Source organism: Abrus precatorius, unplaced genomic scaffold, assembly GCF_003935025.1.
Source record: "Abrus precatorius isolate BTA unplaced genomic scaffold, Abrus_2018 Scaffold3, whole genome shotgun sequence".
NCBI classification, from domain to species: Eukaryota; Viridiplantae; Streptophyta; class Magnoliopsida; order Fabales; family Fabaceae; genus Abrus; species Abrus precatorius.
The window spans coordinates 4,077,727-4,098,263 of NW_020874373.1; the positions used below are offsets into that span (position 1 = coordinate 4,077,727).

General features: G+C 31.1%; 1 protein-coding gene across 3 annotated transcripts; it reads right to left on the reverse strand.

The window, feature by feature from the left end:
* Nucleotides 1-539: 539 nt before the first annotated feature.
* On the reverse strand, nucleotides 540-17,527 carry LOC113861881 (probable E3 ubiquitin-protein ligase BAH1-like 1). 3 transcript variants are annotated; one of them, XM_027494968.1, is made up of 12 exons: nucleotides 8,868-11,013; nucleotides 8,388-8,708; nucleotides 8,125-8,211; nucleotides 7,407-8,036; nucleotides 7,127-7,291; nucleotides 6,498-6,792; nucleotides 5,967-6,181; nucleotides 5,451-5,756; nucleotides 5,232-5,295; nucleotides 4,910-5,149; nucleotides 4,695-4,819; nucleotides 540-555 (listed from the first exon to the last, which is right to left on the reverse strand). In XM_027494968.1, exons 1-11 carry the CDS (start codon nucleotides 10,938-10,940, stop codon nucleotides 4,719-4,721), a joined length of 4,497 nt encoding a protein of 1,498 aa, XP_027350769.1. In that variant the 5' UTR covers nucleotides 10,941-11,013; the 3' UTR covers nucleotides 540-555; nucleotides 4,695-4,718. The 3 variants fall into 3 exon arrangements, with proteins under 3 accessions (XP_027350769.1, XP_027350768.1, XP_027350770.1); XM_027494967.1 differs by lacking the exon at nucleotides 540-555 and having other exon boundaries at nucleotides 4,434-4,819; XM_027494969.1 differs by lacking the exons at nucleotides 540-555; nucleotides 4,695-4,819; nucleotides 4,910-5,149; ... (7 more) ...; nucleotides 8,388-8,708; nucleotides 8,868-11,013 and adding exons at nucleotides 14,546-14,922; nucleotides 15,073-15,131; nucleotides 15,653-15,790; ... (1 more) ...; nucleotides 16,705-16,949; nucleotides 17,223-17,527.
* Between the last annotated feature and the right edge of the window lie 3,010 nt (nucleotides 17,528-20,537).

The window sequence follows — 20,537 nt, forward strand, 5'->3', positions numbered from 1 at the left end:
AAAGGACAATTATCATGTGAGAAAAGTAAAAACTGACACAACCCTCCTTAAGGTTTAGATTTTGACATGGTAGTGTATAAACATTAGATATTTTACTATTATGTATAGGTATCGATTAAGTATCCAAGTGAAGCGGAAGTTTATCAAAGTCTCGTTGGTGTTGTTACTATGTGGCATGGAAATTTTCATTTCAATTGAGTAATCTCGAGGATATTTTGGTCAATTGAACTAGTATAGGTAATTATAGCTGTTCTACGGACATGTCTTATGGCTCCACGACAGCAGGTAATAAATGCACTCACAATCTGACACCATCAGTTTTGCAGTTGTCAGTAGCGATACCTTTGACTTTTTTATTTAAATAATTTTTTTAAAAAACAAATTAACAAATTATAATTTTTTAAAAATTATTATTCTGGATAATTTTGATCACCTATTATGAATTTTGTCACAGTTATTAGTGAAATTTTTATTTATAAATTTTAAAAAATAAGTTTTACCATAAAAAATATAGAACTTATAAATATTTTTATACGTGTCAAATTATCAAAAATTTTATAATTATAATAAATTATTTATTTAAAAAATAAAAAAAGGTTTTGCATATGTATGGTAAAATTTTTTATTTTTAAATAAATAATTTATTATAATTATAAAATTAATAATAATTTAACACTTGTAAAAATATTTATAAATTTTGTATATTTAATTAAAAAATTATTTTAAAAAATAAAAAAATTATAGATTTTACATTTTTAATAACAAAATTTATTTTTCAAAATTTAAAAATAAAATTTATCAATAATTATGGTAAAATTCATAACACGTTGTTAAATAATTTTAGATTAAAAAATAATTTTAAAAAAGTTATAATTTGATAATTTATTTTTTAAAAAACATTATTTAAATAAAAAAAGCCGATACCTTCGGTAGTTAGCATTAAAGTGTGTGAGTCAATTGAAGAGCAAAAAAGAACGGAAGAAAGTGAAAATTGGTTGTAATATTGCTACAGTGATATATCATACGTCATTACGTCTTTCGATCATGCATGTTTATAAATTTTGTGTTTTCGTATGGTGTAATTAGGAATCTTTCCGTTTAGTTATAAAGATAATTATTTGATTGCATGTTTTATATTAATATTTCAATCTAATTTTATTCTTATTTTGTTTTTTTTAATTATTCAAAGTAAGTCTCTTATTCTCAAATTTTCATTTAATGATTAAAAAAATATAACAAAAATATAATATATTATTAGTTTATATAATTTTACACAGAAATGTAATAGTAAATAATTAAATTATATACTTTTTTTACTAATTTATAAAAATGAACAAGTAAAGTTTTTTATTATATTTTTATATTGCATTGTATAATAAATTACACAAAAAATATATTAAATTATATTTTTAATTTTTAAGTGAGAAGTTATTATTATAAATTTTTTAATGAAACTAAAGATAAAGCATATCTTTGAAGAAATAAAAGAACAATAATAATACAATAATGACGCTATCATACTCAATACTCATGCTCGTACCTTTATATACAACGCAGTAGTGTTATGGCGATGATTACAGTTTTGCAAAGATTCATGCTGCATGTGGTGTCACTGAGGAGTTGATTGCAGTCTTCGTGTTTGATAAGAGGTTAATCAGTTAAATGGTATGCAAATGCAACTCATTCTGTTACCTCTTTGAAAATTGAAACCATCGAAGACGACATTTCTTTGGAGATGGTGACTGGGGAGTGAGGTTGCACGATGGTACTGCATGTTCTGTTTAATTTCATAGTCGACAATGGTCTTCTGCGGCGGGGACATGTCGTTTTCACCTCGATTTGGACGAGTAAACGGAGAAGTTGTTGGACTTGCAGCAAGACATGCATGCGACATAGATTAATTTCACGTGTTGGATTATGTTGGGCGAAGCTTTTATGTCTAGGGGATTCACATGAATGCAAAACAGCAATAGGAGCATTTTCTACTTTTTAGGTGTGTGAAAAATTTAATGCAATGGTGAAGGCAGAGATGGGGTTTCAGAAGACGAAGGTAATATTGTATTCGAAAATTTTGAAGTTAGGAAGAGAAAAAAAAGAAAAAAAACAGATGTTGAATAAAATCAAAATTTAGCATTTGTATATACTTAAGGATTGAAAATTAGAAGATTTAATATCAAAATTATTTTTCAATAATATTGAGGATTTGGTAGTAAGGTATAAAACAATTATGTAAATATTTAAATACAGCAACAATAATAACAAACCAAGATAATAATAATAATAAAAATGATAATATTTAATATAGTTTTGTTATAAACTAAATCATGCGCAAATTAAGTATGAAATTATTATAAGGTACACTGTTGAAATTTTAAAATTTTATGCAAAGTAGAAACTAATGTAAGAATAATCAATGTATACTGTAGATGGTAATATTAGTTATGTTGAGTGGATAATATCATAATAATAGTTGTAAACCCAAAACAATAATAGGGTCAGGGGTTAGGCCTAAATCATTAGAGTTAAGGGTAGGCTTAAAATTTAAATAGGAAACTTTTTTAAAATAAGTGTGCCAAAATGCAAATTAACTATACAACAAAATTTATGTATTAATTTTTAAGCGTTACAGTATTATTTAACGATTCAAATTATAATTTTATTTTAGTAGAAAATAATGTTGATGTTAACATATATATATATATATATATTATTGGAATATAATTTTAATTTTAACTTATAAACAACATTAATAATATTTAAGAAATCACCCTTAAGTTTTGTTCTAACTTTAATTGGTGCAAATATGTTGGTAGAAGATAAAGCTAATGAATCTTAGCCCTGAGAAATGTTGAATGTGTTGGACGTTGCTGTTAAAAGGTGAATTGCAATGGTTACCCAAGAGTAACCTTAATGGAGGTGGAACACTGCTTGTAAAAAGCACATGAGGTGAAAGAGAGATCATGATTCATGAGTAACAAAACAAAATTATGAAAATAAAAGGCTAACAGGAGATAAGAACAACAACATTATCTATAATTATAATCCTAATTCAGATAAGACTTTAATTTGTAATTGAAAAAAGCAAATGACATTAAATGCAAAGCTTACCCATTTGTCAAGCTCGAGTGATTTGAAAAGATTTTTTTTATGTGACATCAATTGTAATCATAACTCTAGTACAACTTATTTAAGTTTGGCAATGATTATCAAAAAAAGGTGATATCCTACGTCTACCTCGGGAGCGATGATAAAAATGTACAAAACAATAATTATAGGACTATTTTTTTATACATGATATTTAAAGAATATATATATATATATATATATATATATATATTATATTTTAAAAAAGTATGAAAATTTAAAATTTAAAAAATTGTCAATTATAATATTATTATTGTATTATATTTTATAATTTTTATAAAAAATTATATATTATACACAAATTCTTAAATGTGAACTCTTACATATATTAAAATTCATTAAATAAATATTCATGAACATTTAAATTACATTTTTATTTTATCAAACAAACTTGTAATTTAATCAAATAAATTATAAAAACATGTTAATAATATAATTTTCAAGATATAATTTATTAATTATTAATTTAAATATATTAAAAATTATAAACTATGAGTGAAACTTGTTAAATCAAGAATAAAATTAATGTAGTTGAATAATTTTTAATAAAATTGAAGTCAATTATTATTAATATTTGTCAAATATAAATTAATCTAAAATGCATGATATTACTCTATTTAGTGTGGTGGTAAGTAACAAATCTTTAACGGACAACGTGTAGCAATATTTTGTTGACAGCATCACTTCTCAATTTCTTAATTCTTAATTATTTTAATTAAATGAGCCTTATTTTGAAGTTAATTCGTGGAGACAATTGCACACTATATATCTAATTTTGGTGAATGGTGGTGGTTATGCGTCTTTCGCTTGTGAGTAGCTTCATGTTACCCTTTCTTCTCTCCTTTTCCTTAATATCCTTAGAAAAAAATGTGTCAAGGGTTGTTTTTTTCTTATACAACGTCTCTTTCACTTTGACTTTAATGTTTTGCATTGTTGTATTTCAAACTAATATGTTAAGAGTTTGTAATGATTAATGGTTAGTGTTAACTGAAGGTATCGCTACTGACCTGGTATCGTGGAGCCATAAGACATGTCCGTGGAACAGCCACAATTACCTAAACTAGTGCTATTGACCAAATATACTCATGATTACTTAATTGAAATGAAATTTGCCATGCAACATAGTAACACCAATGAAACTTTGGATAAACTTCTGCTTCACTTGGGCACTTAATCGATACCTATACATAATAGTAAAATGTCTAATGTTTATACACTACCATGTCAAAATCTAAACCTTAAGGTGGGTCGTGTCAAAATTTTCTTTTCTCACATGACAACAGATTGATATTATTACTTTTTGTAATAACTAGAAATCAGGAATATGTTTCCACTTTCCAGGATAAAAACATTTCAGGCTCAGCAATAATATATCTTTGAATATTTAAATGATTGACGATAATGGCTGAACTCCATATGTCAAATTTCTTTCAATCCGTGTAAAGATCATAACCTTTACATGTTATTTCTAAGATTTGCATAAACTTATTATTTTAAAATTTAACTATATATTTAAAATAAAATATCCATCCTCTCCCCACTTTCTAACAAAAGTTGAACTGGGAAACATATGATTAGAGTCCAGTTGAACGGTTGGCGTACTCTTGAACTAATGCTGCAAAGAGAGATTGAGTCTGAAGCAAGTTGGAGGGGTTATCAAATTCTTTTGCATGGCCTGATACAAAAACAAGAAGAGACCTTAGGCAACAGGCAACAATGATAAAAGCATAAAGGTGAATGGTGGTTTGGAAAGAGAATATGATACCTGCATCTACAACTAAAACTCTATCACAGTCCATGACTGTGGGTATTCTGTGAGCAATGCTGATGATGGTACAAGCTGCGAAGTCCTCTCTAATGATCTTTTGTATTACACCATCTGTTTGAGAATCAACAGAAGCAGTTGCCTCATCCATAAACAACACTCGGCTTCGCTTAAGCATCACGCGTCCCAGACAAAGCAATTGTCTCTGCCCCACACTCCAGTTCTCTCCATTATCCACCACTGTCAATTTCAAACAACATTCCCATCAGTAAAATCATGAAACTCAAGTAGCCCAAATAAAATGGTCAAAATTCTTTATTACCCAAAGAGTCGAGCTTGTCAGGCTTAGCAGCAACAACCTCTTTTAGTTGACAGCGTTCCAAGCTCTGTATCAATAATCAACTTGTTAGACTAATGGATTCAAAACATGAATTTTAAGATTTAGATCCTATTGGAGTAGTACGATATGACCATGTTAACATTAAAGGATACAAATTTTGAATTTTAAGCCTTATAAACTTTGAATTGGTGCATTATTTACCTTCCATATTTCATCATCTGTGTACTGTCCAATTGGATCAATGTTGCTTCTGACAGTTCCTTCAAAAAGGACGGGCTCTTGAGGAATGATACCAAACCGTGATCTAAGATCATGAAGCCCCAAGACAGATATGTCAATACTATCAATTATTATTTTCCCTCCTGAAGGTTCCACCAGCCTAAAGAAGACTTGAATCAAAGTTGATTTTCCGCTTCCAGTTCGACCAACAACGCCAATCTTTTCACCTCCACTAATGCTTAAAGTGATGCCTTTAAGAACCAGAGGGGTGTTTGGACGATATCTGACCTGTTAACCAGAAGCTCAACTCAGCACAACAGGGAAACTATACTGTTGCTCAATGCAAATTGATAATAAAAATTAATGAATGTAGTTGCTTAAACCGATAGATATCAATAAGTATTTTGAAATCTTGTAGTGGCTTTCAACAGATGGGCCCATACAGAAAGGCAAGAACACTCTTGATACTAATAATCCATTTTTTCATACACAAGTTACCTGCAGGTCTTTGATATCTACATTGCCTTGATCTGGCCAATTTGAAGGAGGCAAACGATCCTTGACATTCCAAGCGGGTTCCGATGGAATATTTGTAAACTGCTTTATCCTCTCAGCAGACACCATTTTGTTTTCGACAAAACAACTCATGTATACGCAAAAGAACATGACCGAATTTAAGGACAATCCATAAGAGAGAGATAAACCAACATTTTCTACATCAGGCAGAACAACGCAGTCAGTCAGTTAATTACGTTAATAAAATATTTGCAGTGACATAAATATCATTAGTTTACAAAGAAATTCTACTCAATGTTATCCAAGATAAAAAAAAATATTAAATGTTACGTCACAGTTCACGGAGCAAGACTGCAAGATACTACATAACTAAACTATAAACGGATAATAGACACAAAGATAAGAACTGAGTAATAGTAATTTGAATAAGAAATACTGTACTGACAATGTGTACAAATTTATAAACAGACAATGAACACACATGTTTAGAATTCTTTTAGTGTCAGTTTTTACCTGGCTTTATGATACCGCTGGGCAAGATGATCATGAACAAAGTAGAAATGCAGAAGACAAAGGTTCCTAGAAATTCTAATCTTACTCCTAACCACTCATTAGAACCGTTGTTGTGGAAATCCATTCGCAAATTAGCATTCACTCGTTTGAGATTTTCTTCACAAAAACTCTTTTGCTTTCCGAATGCACGGATTGTCATGACCCCCACAATGCTTTCGGAGAAGTAATGAATTACCGGTGCTTTGGTAATTGAATCCAAGCGAGTTATTTCACGAGATGATGCAAGATAGTAACCCTGAAACACCAGAAAAGAGAGAGAACACACAGAAATTGTTAACATAAAGAATGTAAGATATATTTAATTGTAAACAAGTTACAAAATTACTGATGACTAATGGACTTTATCTGTCAAACAAGTGAGTATAGTGGTTGTTATCCACATTATGAAACACGGCCATATGAATTACTTTCATAATTGAACAGAAAAATCTGTAAATAACTTCAACATGTTGGAGGTTATGGAATAACCCTTTTATTCATTCTACTACATGCAACAAATTTTCAGGTTTTACAGGTTGGCAATCAAAGAAGGGCAAAGCATTTTACAAGCAGGGAAATCATATTCATACCCGATACCATATATTCAACCAAACAAGAGGAATTATCAATAACACTGTAGGCCAAGAATTTTGACAGGTGATGATGAAGATGGCGAGTACTGACATGTACATGCCAATAACAATTCCTGTGAACATGGGGAGAGACACATCAACATTGGCCTGATCTGTGGATGCCTGTAGAAGTTAACATAAAGAAAAATAAGTCATCACAAGTGTGTGATTAACATATAAAATATAAAAGTTTATTTCAATTAGGATTAGATTCATCCATTTAATATGATGTTCTTACCCTACTTAGAATTCTCCCAGATGGAGTAGTGTCAAAGAAAGACATGGGCGCATGCAAGATGCTACGAAGAATTTGTGTGAAGAAACTCTGTGCTGTTTTTAGCCCCAAGATTGTAATGCAGTAGGATCTTGCGATCACCAAAATGACTGAAACAACAGTAATAATTGCATAGATAGAAATGAACAAATTGGGGTTAAACATTTTGGCACCCTCTTCTGAGGTTTCATATGCCAGCCAATAGTCACTTGCCATCAAAGACGCTTGCCATAACAAAGAAAGAAGCAATGCTATTGCAACACCCCACCAACCTAAAGCCTCAGTGCAGTAGAGTTTGTAGATATGTAAGCTCACTTTGCCAGTTTCTCTCTCCTCTTCTTTGACGAGTTTAGAACTATTCTTGCCAGGCTCAGTCTGGTCAAGAGAATTGCTTTCACCACCAGTCCCCTTGTAAATAGAAATTCCCTCTGGAGATTTTGTTGGTTTGTTCAAATTTTGACCAGGTAAGACCACACCCTGCTCTACTAGTTCCATAGAAGTCTCATGTGCATCTACCAGAGCTTTAAAATCCATTTCAGCATCTAGTAGATCATCATACTTCCCTGATTGGACTACCATCCCGTCCCTCATCACCTTAGCAAGCAAATACAAGTGTTTGAATTCAAGTCAAATTGAAGATTACAACAGATGAAGCATTACAGCATTGGAAAAAGAGACTTACTAATATAAGATCCACATTATGTAGGAAATCCACTTGGTGTGTTACAAGAACAATGGTCTTGCCTTTTAGAGCTCCCCTCACGCATTCCTGAGAAAAATCCAATTAGCAACCAATCAAATTGAATTCTATACCATTTCTTAATATAACAATTCAACAAAGATTACTTGAAGAACTCTTGAAGTTCAAGCAACAAACTAGCACGGAAGACATCAACAAAATTAAACATAATGCTGAGTAAGAATCTTTAACTTAAAGATAAACACCTTAAATATTTCAGAGCCAGTATGAGCATCAACAGCACTGAAGACATCATCAAGGAGATATATATCAGAATCTTGATATACAGCCCTGGCAAGTTGTATACGCTGCTTCTGGCCCCCACTCAGGTTAATACCACGCTCTCCAATTTCTGTTTGATCTCCATAATCCATCATTTCCAAATCTTTCTCCAAGCAACACACCCTGATAACTTCATTGTACCTATGCCTATCCATTGGTAAACCAAAGAGAATGTTTTCTTCAATGGTGCCACTCTGAATCCAAGATGTTTGTGCAACATAGGCAACACTACCACAAACCCGAACCTGTTACAAAAATCCACACTCAACTGTGAACATCCTTAAATAAATATGCTCGTATAGAAATCCAAAAGCTAGCTCTTAAGGTAATGATTGCTTTAGCCTTTACGAGTTCTAAATTGGGTATATCTAATAGTCAACTTGAGGCTTCAACAAAATTCATACCTTTCCAGAAATTTTGTGCATCTCACCAAGAATTGATGCTAGGAGAGATGACTTTCCTGACCCCACAGTCCCAACAATTGCTGTAAGCTCCCCCCTTTTGATCTCCAAATCAATATTTTCCAAGTCCTGCAGCATGTTTTCATCATCCCAACTAAAGGTACCATCTATGATCTCCACTGCGGTTTGTCCACCACTGCCTTCCTCTCTCACAACTGAATCATTCGACAATTCCCTACACAACATGAATCTATCTAACCTCCCCAGTGATATCATTGCTTGTGAAAGAGATATCATAGACTGTGGGAATGTCATAACAGGCTCCTGCAAGATCTTGAAGATAGAAGTAGTCGTGAAGACAGTGGCTGCATCAAGCGGAACTCGCAGCAAAATAGCTGTACCAAACGTCAGAGTTGATACCAATATCGGTGCGCTCCACATCACAACAATATTGCTACAAATGGAGAACATCAACTTGGTAAGCCACTCAAACTCTGTCTCACGGAATCCCATAATCCTCCCGTTGAAATGCTCCTCCCAAGCCTGAAACTTTATCACACGCATGTAACTAAGCATCTCATTCACAGCTTTCATTCTCAAGTCACGGTTTTTCATCACATTCAATTGGAAAACCCTATCTCTCCGGATACCAAGCACAACAAGCACTAATATCCCAAGAAGACCAAGAAAAGAAGTCACTACAGAGGCACCTAGACAATCGTAAAGTAGAAATAAACCAATACCAACTTGAAATGGCATCATCCACACAGCATGCAACTGAAGCATCATATCAGAAAGTTGCTGAACATCAACAGCCATGTAATTCACGATGCTACCCACACCATGGTCCTGCCTAGCTGAGAATGATAGCATCAATCCCTTTTTGTACAAAGAAGGTATAAGCGTGCACCGTATGAGCATCCCAAGTTTCTGAGCGTTGAAGTTGAAATGGTGAGTGGTCAACACTTCTATGATCTTGGCAACAAGAAGAATCAACACGAGATAGTACCCTTCATACACAGAGCTTCTCTTCCCTGACGTATAATCTACAAAGCTTTGTATGAGAACTGGCCCCACAAACATGACACACAGCCTAATAATTGCAAGAATGGCAGTGATGGCCAACTCCTTCCAAAAGCACTTAAGCAATGTGATTCTAACTGGATGCTTCAATCTCTCGTCTGTTTTAGGCCATTTTGATTCAAAGAGAAGTGACATCTTCTCAGCTCTATGGTCTGGGGAAAGTGTTGGAATATCATCAATTTTCAGTGGCCACTTGTACCCTTTACTCAACAAAGGGTTTATCCAAATCCAAAATGCCTTGGACAGTAGAGAAGCTGAAGCAAAGCCAGTAACCTCGGATTTTGTTTCATACAACCTCGTTTCCTCGTCAACAAGTGACTTTTTTTCTTCTGTCGACAACACAATACCAGTGGCTCCTTTAACCGCCACAAAAAGAAGAAACAATGACAGAGGGAGTGAAATAAAAGAGACCACGTCATCCACTTCAATGACGAAGCTTTTGGCTCCATCCTCATCCACAGACACAAAACGTACAACCCCAGAAACCGTGAACAAGGAAATGACAACGAAATTCGCAACCCAGTAAACTCGAACGGACAGGGGGTGTGTTACAGCTTCGAATTTTTTCTCGTGAATGATCAACACTGCAAGCACTGCATGTGTTACGGCCTGGACGATCCAAAAAGCTTCATCAACTTGCTTCCACGGCACGTTGGTGGAACTGCTAAAGACGAGAACGCAAGCAATGGTGTAAACTACAGCCAAAACAACCGTTACAGTCAAAGTTAACTTAAACCACAGAGTAGTTCTGAAAGTGGATATGTTGTTTCTAATGAAAGGCTTGTTGAGGTCGTTGTTGGAACGGCCATGAGAGGTGAACCTTTTACAGAGCTTTGTGACAGCAAACACAAAGAGAAAGAGCAATAGTAGAGTATCAACGGCAGACAAGAGAACTCTCTGAGGACAGGGAGAAAGGAAAATGAATCTCAGCCATTGAAACAGAGTTGAGTTTTGTTTCACAGGCGAAGCACATGAGAGAGATGTGGAGAACATGTTTGTGCTCCCGGAAGAAACTTGAGCCCAAACTGTTTTCCCAGTATTTCATGCACCTCCACTCCACGAACTAGAGCCACTTTATAAATGGATTCACAGGATTATCCAATTTGAAGATGAAGAGAACATGTTGTGCTTCCCCAGAAGCAACTTCAGCTTCAACTCAAATATGTTCCAAACCTTGTATCACACTCGAGGAACCCGAGCTATTTAATTAGTAATATTGTGTTGAAAAGAGAGCACAATTCATAGGTCACATGGGAGCAAGATGAAAAAAAGTTGTACATATTAGTGAAACAATGATGATGACAAGTATTTCATGGGCATGCAATATGCACTTTGAACACCAAAGCTCTACCGAACACGTGACAGAAAAGCTTTAATAATTCGAAAGAGCAAGACCATAGTCCAGGGCATAACAGAGAGATGTGGCATTCCTGCGATCTTCGCGGTTTTCTGAGGACGTTAGACGCGACCTACCTTAGACATTGGTCATTTCATTTGTATCGATTTTTGTTCTATTTACAAAATTAGTACAGTAGATATGCATATTTTAAGAGATATTATTATAACTCAATTTAACCAAATATTTATACAAAATAAAAATTCAAATAAGTTAAAGATTGTGATGAGTTGGATATTTAATGTACATCACCTTGGAGTAAAACAAAAAGCAATAAGAAGTAGAATAGTGGGGTACAGTGTATAAAGAGAATTAATCATATATTTAATGTGTTAAAGATAAGGGATTGTGACACAGATTTAAATCATTGCAAGCAAACAAGTGGTGAGATTTGAGAAATGAAACTGTGCCGTACATACTACATAAAGTATCGTTTATGACACAATTTTCTATGAACATGTTTTATGATTAATATTTTTTATTAATCTTAATTTTTATAATTAAAATTTAATATTTAAAAATAATATTTTCAATTAATTATTATATTAAAAATGTAAAAATATAACAAATATTTTAAAATAATAATTATTTTATATTTAAAATTAATTTTAAAAGCTAAAATTAGTAAATTATTTTTTATGTTTAACTTAAACTTTCATCAATTAATAAAATATTTAACTTTAATTTTTAAAAATATTGTAATATAATATTTTTATTATTATTTAATATATTAATATTTATTTTTATGTTTTAATTTAAACTTTCATCATCAATTTTATTTATTAAAAAATAAATAAATATTTTATAAAAACTTCTATAAAATATAATATAATTAATAAACATTAATGAAATCATTTAAAAAGTACCTACATAATTGTTTACACTATATGATTTTACTTTGTTGATCATTATTGTTATTTAATAAAATTAATAAATAATTATTTTTTACAATTTTATCCTCAGTAATTAAAATAAAAAAATAATTTTTTTAATAAAATATAGAATATTAATATTTTTAAAAATTATTTTACAAAATCTTAAGAGTAAAAGAAAAGAAAGAGTAGCTTATTAAAAAAATGAAATGGGTATCTATTAACCAGTGAAGTGAGATATGTTAAGGAAATTGTAATTTAATATTTGGAAGATGTATTGTAAATGTGTAGCAGGTAGGTTGACCTGTGTGGATCTGACTGAGGGTATTTTTATAATTTAATCTTAATCCTTCGATTCTGTTTTTAGTGTAATGATATGGTGTCCGTACTGATCGACCTTTTAAATAAGTGAAAAGATTGAGGTTCTTCAGTTAGGCTTTGGAAAGGAAAATGCCTTTTATTAATGAACAGGGAAAATAGAAAATGTCTCAGTTCATGTTGCTTTTCTATGATTTCTTATAAAATATTAAGTGACCCAAATAAAATATACTTGGTATTGAGTGAAGTAAACACTAAAATTGAGAACATGCAAATTTAAGTTTACATTTCTCCAATAATAATCTCTGCTCAGATGAAGGAATGGTGTTGAAGTTATGGCACTATGGGGGTTGGTACGTGTTTGGCAAATGGGAATTTAGCACGGCAAACACATGAAAGTGAAACTGATAAGCATTGTTATACAATTGTATCTAAATTTTTCTTTTTATAATTTTATTTTTAGTTAGTAGTTAAAAATAAAAACTATTAATAATCATCCCTTTCAGCTACTTTATTAAATAATAATATTTTGATTAAATAAATTATTCAGCTAATAAAATAAATGTACAACTAATTGAATTAGCTAGTTAAGATGCTTAGTTAAACATACCTATCATGAACCCAACTGACTCAAGAACGCACCATTCTATGCCAGACAATTAAGTGATGTGAAGGGTAGAAAATGCAATAATATCACATGGTCCCGTGTATAAATTTTGTAAATCACAAATTTATGTGATGTTCTTTGGGCACCGTTTATTAATTAAAATCAATATTTCATTTTAATAGTAACTTTATGTTTAATATTACTGTAAAATATTAAAATAAAATTTTACTTTTTAGTAAATAAATATGGAGATAATTTTCAGGTTAGGTATTGGTATTTTTCTTTCACAGGCCTAAACTTATCAAAACTAATTTGTAAACAAAGTTTTAGAAAAACTATAGAAGGAGGAGTGTCATATTTATAAAGACAAAAATCCTTTTAGTCTCACGAAGTGAAAGATTTCTCCCAAGGTGTAATTCTGATCTGTAGACGGGGAAATGATTGAACTATTGTTACTCCAAAGCTGAACAATTTTGTGGAGTTGAGGATGGGAAGATGAAGAATTTCCAGAAAGAAAATCAGTAAATGAAATTGATTTGGATAGAATATGTTCTTAACTATGTTATGCACAATGCTGCCATTTATGTATTTGGAATTTCCATGAATTAAAACACGAACGGCTCAGTTTATGGTTAATGTCAACATCATTGAGTTGTTTTTGTATGAAAATTTTAAAATTTTAGAATTTGACATTTATAATGAAGAATGATTAACTACATTGTGGTTGACATTATTAAAAAGACTTGGGTCTATTTTACATAACATCAGTGTAAATCTTGTCTTTAACTTGGCAGTTTGTTTTTCGTTTTTTTCTCTTTTAAATAGCGTTTAGTGTCTAACCATATTTCTTTTGTGAAATTTTTTTAAAAAATATGTAGAGAAAATATTTTTAAATATAAAGTTGATACAAATTAAAATTTGTAAAAAAGATCATGTGTTAATTATAAACTCTGCAAGTATTATAAACTCTTAATTATATATAAATAATAGATTAATATACAAGTCTGATAAATCAAATAAGCCTTTTTTGCAAGTCCAAACCTTAGCCTAAACTAAATGCCTTACTAGTTTGTTAACATCAAAACCTTTGCTTGAGACCCTAAAAAAACTATGGATAAAAAAAGGTCTAAAAAATAATATCAATTATTAAAAACAAATATTGTTAATTAGTGTATAAATAATGCTAAAAATAAATACTTTTCACTTAAAAAAATAAAATTATACTCAAAATTTATGTAAACTTATTTAAGTCGGTAGATTTACGTAATATATAACCTTTTTTTTTCTTTTATTTCCGTATATGACCCTTATAATTTTGTTTTTTACTAACTCCGCTCGCACAATTTCTCGTAGAAAAAGCTCTTTTTTCAAAGTTTTTTTTTTTTTTTTTTCATTTTTTCTGTAACACCTAGTGCAGTTGTTTAACCTATTCTCACTCCTAATACTCAATCCTCATTTCTGAAGCAGAACCGCTTATGGAATCATACATAAATCAGGTAAGAACACTGCCACTAAAAAGCTTATAGATAGTGTAAAGGCAACTTCACCTTATTCAGAAGATTACATACAAAAATGTACAAACTACAAAATAACAATCAAAACATATGCATATTCACATTTGAGCTTTAAATCACCCTATATTGCACCAGAGACACTAATAAAGTTGCATATGGTACTTAGACACCCATGAATGCTCTACACTGTGATTCCCAGTGTTCCTTTATTTGCTTAACCCTCTCCGCCCTCTCTGTCTGAAGCCTCTGCTCCCAGTATTCCTGACAACTGTAAAAGGGGTAGACATTATCAAGTTAAAAGACATAACAAAATGATATTAAACAGCTTCTAATTAAACCCATCTCTTCTTTTACGACAACTGGTTTTAATCACCCAAATGAACACATAAGTTTATGTATGAAACAAATAGGACCGTACCTTCGGCCTAAAAGAATATTTAGTTCTTCCAAGTGCACAGCACCTTGATAAACTGCACCCTATAATCAACAAAAGTAAGACTAAGTATAAGTAGCCAATTATTTTAACCGGTTCAAATCCAGAAAAGGAAATAAAAAAAATGTTGGCTGTAGATTGTTAACAGCGCCACTCTATGGTAGAAGCAAACAATGGATCAATCATTGTTAGGTACTAAAGTGCCTAAAGTAGGTGGACAAAGTTTCCTTACATAACTTGTGTTTATCCCTCATCAAAGGATTTAAAAAACCAAGGTCAAGAATGGCAGATGCAAAAGGAATGCACAAACTCGAGTTTTCTTACAAAATTGCCATTCAGCACTGTCATGACTCATGAGGCTGGTGACCATCCATCGGCCGGCTCTAACGACCATGAAGGGTGAAATCATGAGTTATAAACATGATTTATATACTCCTTTTAACACAAGTTAATGGAATCAAGCAAAGTGGAAAACTCTCCCACGTTTTACACTCCTGTTACAATAATCAAGTTGTAGGAGAGCATGCAATATAAATGTCATTTCTGGCTTCTGGTGGTGGCTTACCTCTCGACATAGAGGACATTTCTTTTTAGGATCTGCAGCCTTAAGTCCATCAACAATAGATACTGATGCAGCCGAGCATGCACAAATATAGCAGAATATATGGCCGCAAGTCAAAGAAACTGGATCAAACACTGTGTCCTGTCATGGAGAAATTAGATAAACAATATCAATGGTTAGAAAAATGAAGGACCATATAGGCCAGTGTTTTTCTGAGAAATATAAGGTGATATTGTCAATTTACTTCCTTTGTTATTGATCGCTTAAGATTATGAATGACAATCGTTGAGATATATGATTTTAAGACCATATGAAAAATAAGATGGTTTATGAATATTCATTTTTTTGGTAGGAAAAAGAAGTTTCCTCTTCAGTTTAAAATTCTAAAGCATAATATTTAACTTGACTTGCGTGAGTAACTACAATCTTAAAAAGAAAACCTCAGTGTATGTGAAATCCAAATGAAAACATAAATACATTATACAAGATGATTAAGAGAATGCTATAGTCACTGTTGTGTGTTTATTCCCACTCCTATTTCAAAAAATATATGTTAAATACCTCTCCCATTAACGTGATTATAAGAGGGAAAAAATGATATTTTAGAAGGAAATAAATGACTTAAATGATAACAATAGTAGATAGTCAGGAACGACAATACATTTAGAAATGAGAATAGACAAGCCTCACGATTAATAGTGAGAAACTTACCAAGCATATAGAACAAGTCAAGTCAATATCAATTTTGACAGAATCAAAGAGCTCACAAGTAAGCGATGGTTTCCCATCCGTAAGTGCGAGAGAACACCCATCAAACAAGGCAGGAGACCTCCACGAGTTGACCTTTGTCTCCCTTAAATTAATATGGAAGGCCATAAGCTGACAAAGCCAAGGACTTTGAAGAATCTCCTTGTGCATACTCTGGACCTGCGATTTGAACAATTGCCCTTGCTTGGAATAATGAATCTGCAGTGACAGTAAGAAACAAATCCTCACAAAATTTCACCAAAATTGACCAAACTCGCAATTAGCACACCTACAAAAGATAGACATACCTTGTCATATTTCTTTAGTATTTTTCGAATTGCAATGGCATTTATAAGTGCATAAGTAACAAGATCTTTGCCTTCTTGAATCAATGCAGTATGGTTCCCTTGTACTTTCCCTTTGATCCAAAGAAAGTACTTTCTGAAACCAGAAGCCAGATGTAACTCCATCAATTTTTGCGCACGTTGATTGAAGCACCCTACTATCGCTGACATTTCATTGAGAAGAGAAGGGAAGAAGGTCCCGTCACACACTGAATAAAAAATGTACCAAGTTAGCACAGGGATATGTAGAAATTCTACATCAAATAATACAAGTTGAAAAATCTCTCTCATCTCAATAAGAATAAAAAAAAAACTCTCATCACTCGTCAATTTCTCAAAAATGCTTTGGAATTGGTTATAGAAAAAACAGCATATCATGCATGCGACAGTAGGCATCAAAAGAGTCTCTTTCTAACTATCGGTGATTGGGGGTAAAAATTAAAACTTCGAAAGATAGAAGAAGAAAGGAAGGTTTTGACGACCTGGGCAATGATCAGGGCAGGTTTTGACGCTAAGGGATGCATGAAGGGCATTCTGGGTACAACAGTTCCTTCTGCACTTCTTCAAAATCTTCTTGAGCTTCTTGAAGCCAACCCCTGGAAGCTTCTTCTCCTGGCCCTGCATGTACTCCTGGTACTTTTTGCAGAACTTCATGATTTTCTTTCGGACAGTAAATGAATGAATGTCCCAAGAAGCAGACGCAGAAATCACAGCACAAAGTGAGAGAGTCTGAAAAGGACTGAAATGGGGTTTGAGGTTTATGGGGCTGATTTTTTCAATTCAATTTACAAGTTTGTTTTGGGTTTGTGGCCTTTATCTGTATCTGTGTTGTTGTTGCCAAATGCATCTCTAACTTATGTGGCGTGTGCAAATGATAAACTCAGAAAATGACACCTTCCTTGCGAAATAGTCAAAATATCGGATGTTTCTCTCCTCGGGAACGCACAGATCAGTACGTTTCGCTCGTAAATGAGAGAATGTAGTACTGACATGCGGGTGCTTCAACGTATTCGCATAATCAACAATGTCTTTATTAAGAAAATATAAATAGATTATATTTTTATTATTTAATTTATGAATAAATTCTTTCCTTTATAACTGAAATTTTAATATTAATATCAATTGCGTTAAAATTTAATATTAATATCATTAAAGTGGGTGTGTTATTTACAATTTCATATTTTTGCAAATTAATCTAATACCACTACAAAAAAAATTTTGCTAATTTATGGTGATTAAATTTTAAGATTAATGGTCTCTAAATTTTATTTCAGCGGTTATTTAGTAATAGTTTTGAACTATTGTTAAAATTTAAAATTCAAAAATCAGACTGCACGGCAAGAATGTTCTATTTTAAAATTTAGTTTCACATTTTTTTTCGGTCCTTATCTTCTACTTATTTCTTTATTTTATTCTTTGAATTTACATTCTATTTATTTTTTAACGCACAACATATATGTTATATAATTTATAGTGTATAGTCGTTAAAAGAGAGTTATTTTTTAATATCATGTTGTCATAGTTGGATAAGATACTTTGGTAGTAGTAGTAATGATAGCAATGGTGACAGTGGTAGTAGTGGTAGAGAGGAGGCTAGTGATAAAACTTAATGAGGCCAAGATAGAGGTGAAGGGATAGCTTTGAGTGAGTGATATAGAAGTAGAGTGGTGTTTCTTATATTTTGTTATTGCAAATCGACGTTAAATCTCTCTTCTTTTTTTTTCAACGGTTATATAAAAACATTGCTAAATCCTGCATTTTTTATGGCGGTTATGCAAAATTGCCGCTAAATCTTGCATTTTTTTTTTCAGTTACGTAAAATTACCACTAAATTCTATATTTTTCGTGACAGTTGTAAAAAATTGCCACTAAATCTCACAAATTTTGTGACTGTTGCGTAAAACTACCGCTAAATTTTGCAGTTTTTGTGGTGATTGCAAAAAATCATCATTAAATCCTGTATTTTTTGCAGCGATTATTAAAACTGCATCTAAATGTTATTTTCTACATATTTTATTGACAAGTATTGCTAATTTCTACTAATAAATGAACTCTCAATAACATATTTCTTATAGTGGCTATTCATAATTTATGAAATATTATGATAAGAAAAATATTTTTTAATTATAAAATTATATTTACATAAAAGTAATTAGTGTGTGAAGAAATTTATAAAATATCATAAAAGTAATGACAATTTGAATGAAATAGTTGTCAAATAAAAAATTATAAAAATAGAATAATTAAGTACATTATTAAAAATTTTAGATATATTTTCTAAGTTGAAAATTGGCTGTTAACATTTTTTAAAAATTCATAATTCCTCATTTGAACCAAAATACATGTTTATATTTTAAAGTATATTTTTATTGAATTTTAATTTTTAAAATAAATAATTATTTAAGAAAACAATCTTAACCGATCACATACTTACGTTTTCTGACAAAATAATTATATGTTAACAAATTATAAAGTATAATATAATTTAATTCATTGATATTAATAAATATTATAAATTTTAATAAAAAATATTATTTATTGATTTTTAATATAAAAATTAGTATTATAATTTATTAATTGTTAAAAATAAATACTTATAAGAGTTTTACAATAAATACTATGATTAATTTATTAGTAATTTAACAAATAAAAATAAATTAAATATATTAGCAAAAAAAAATTTAAATTAAATATTATATTTATATCGTGGTGTTGCGCAATGATACGTTTGGATGAGATTTTGAAAACGATAAATTGGGATCATTTAAAGTATTGATAACGTCAGGTACCAGGCTTACTTTGCGACGTGTAAATAAAAGCAGTCATGCCATTTAGAAAAATAAATATAAATTTACTTTACTTTTATTTTATTTTATTAAATTACTTAACTTATTTTAATTTCCTTTTATCACACTGATATTTTCTCATGCGACGAAATAATATCATAAAAATGTCATATAAATATTATTAATTGTTCAATATTATTTATTTATATAAAATATTTGTATTGATTAAATAATTAAAGACTAAAAATCTTATTAATAAATAATAAAATGATAAATTTAATAAAACAGTTATATAAAAAATATTGATGGGTAGCTGACTACTTTATGTACCCAAACAGTCATATACATCCACAAAAGCAAGCGCACAGTATTTATCAAAAGAAAAACCAAACACCATACAATTGGTTGATAATTTAATATATTCTTTAAATTAATGATTCTCTAATTGACTTAGAGAAAATTTAAAAATTAATTTCTGTAAGTTTAGAACAATTAATATAAATCATTTTAAAAATATAAACACTAACATACTTTAAAAAAATAATCCAAATCAAGTTCAAAATTAATTATATAGTTAATAAAAAAAATCACAGTATTAATTAAAACTAAGTGAACGCATTGATTTAGTGCGTAATGTAGTTGGGTTGATTATGGGCACAAACATGAAAATGTCATGAACATGAAGTGATAGATACGAATCATCGTGTACTGTTTCTGGGTTTGGTTACGAGAAATCTTAGCAATAAAGCGCACCCTTTCATAAGCAACAACTACACCACCAAAATATAAACAGTGCGTCTAAATTCAAAGGCTCTCTTGGCCTAAACTTTTGGTGTCTAACGCGCTTTGCTCTGTTAACGTTGCGTCCACGAAACCAGAAGTGGTCCCCTAAAGTGCCCATGGCCTCCTCTCCATCAAGGTTACCAATTTTGCAATTAATGCGATTCATTTTTCTTTAGACAAATCTTATCTGTTCAATCTTTAACACACACCTTTTAATTTATTCTTAGT

What these genes read in the sequence shown, in the direction of transcription:
- LOC113861881 (XM_027494968.1), bottom strand. Translation starts at nt 10,940, where the DNA reads ATGTTCTCCACATCTCTCTCATGTGCTTCGCCTGTGAAACAAAACTCA. An exon ending in TGCACAAAATTTCTGGAAAG is followed by an intron (nt 8,709 to 8,867) that starts GTATGAATTTTG and finishes TTTTTGTAACAG; the next exon opens with GTTCGGGTTTGTGGTAGTGT. An exon ending in GGTTGAATATATGGTATCGG is followed by an intron (nt 6,793 to 7,126) that starts GTATGAATATGA and finishes CTGGTGTTTCAG; the next exon opens with GGTTACTATCTTGCATCATC.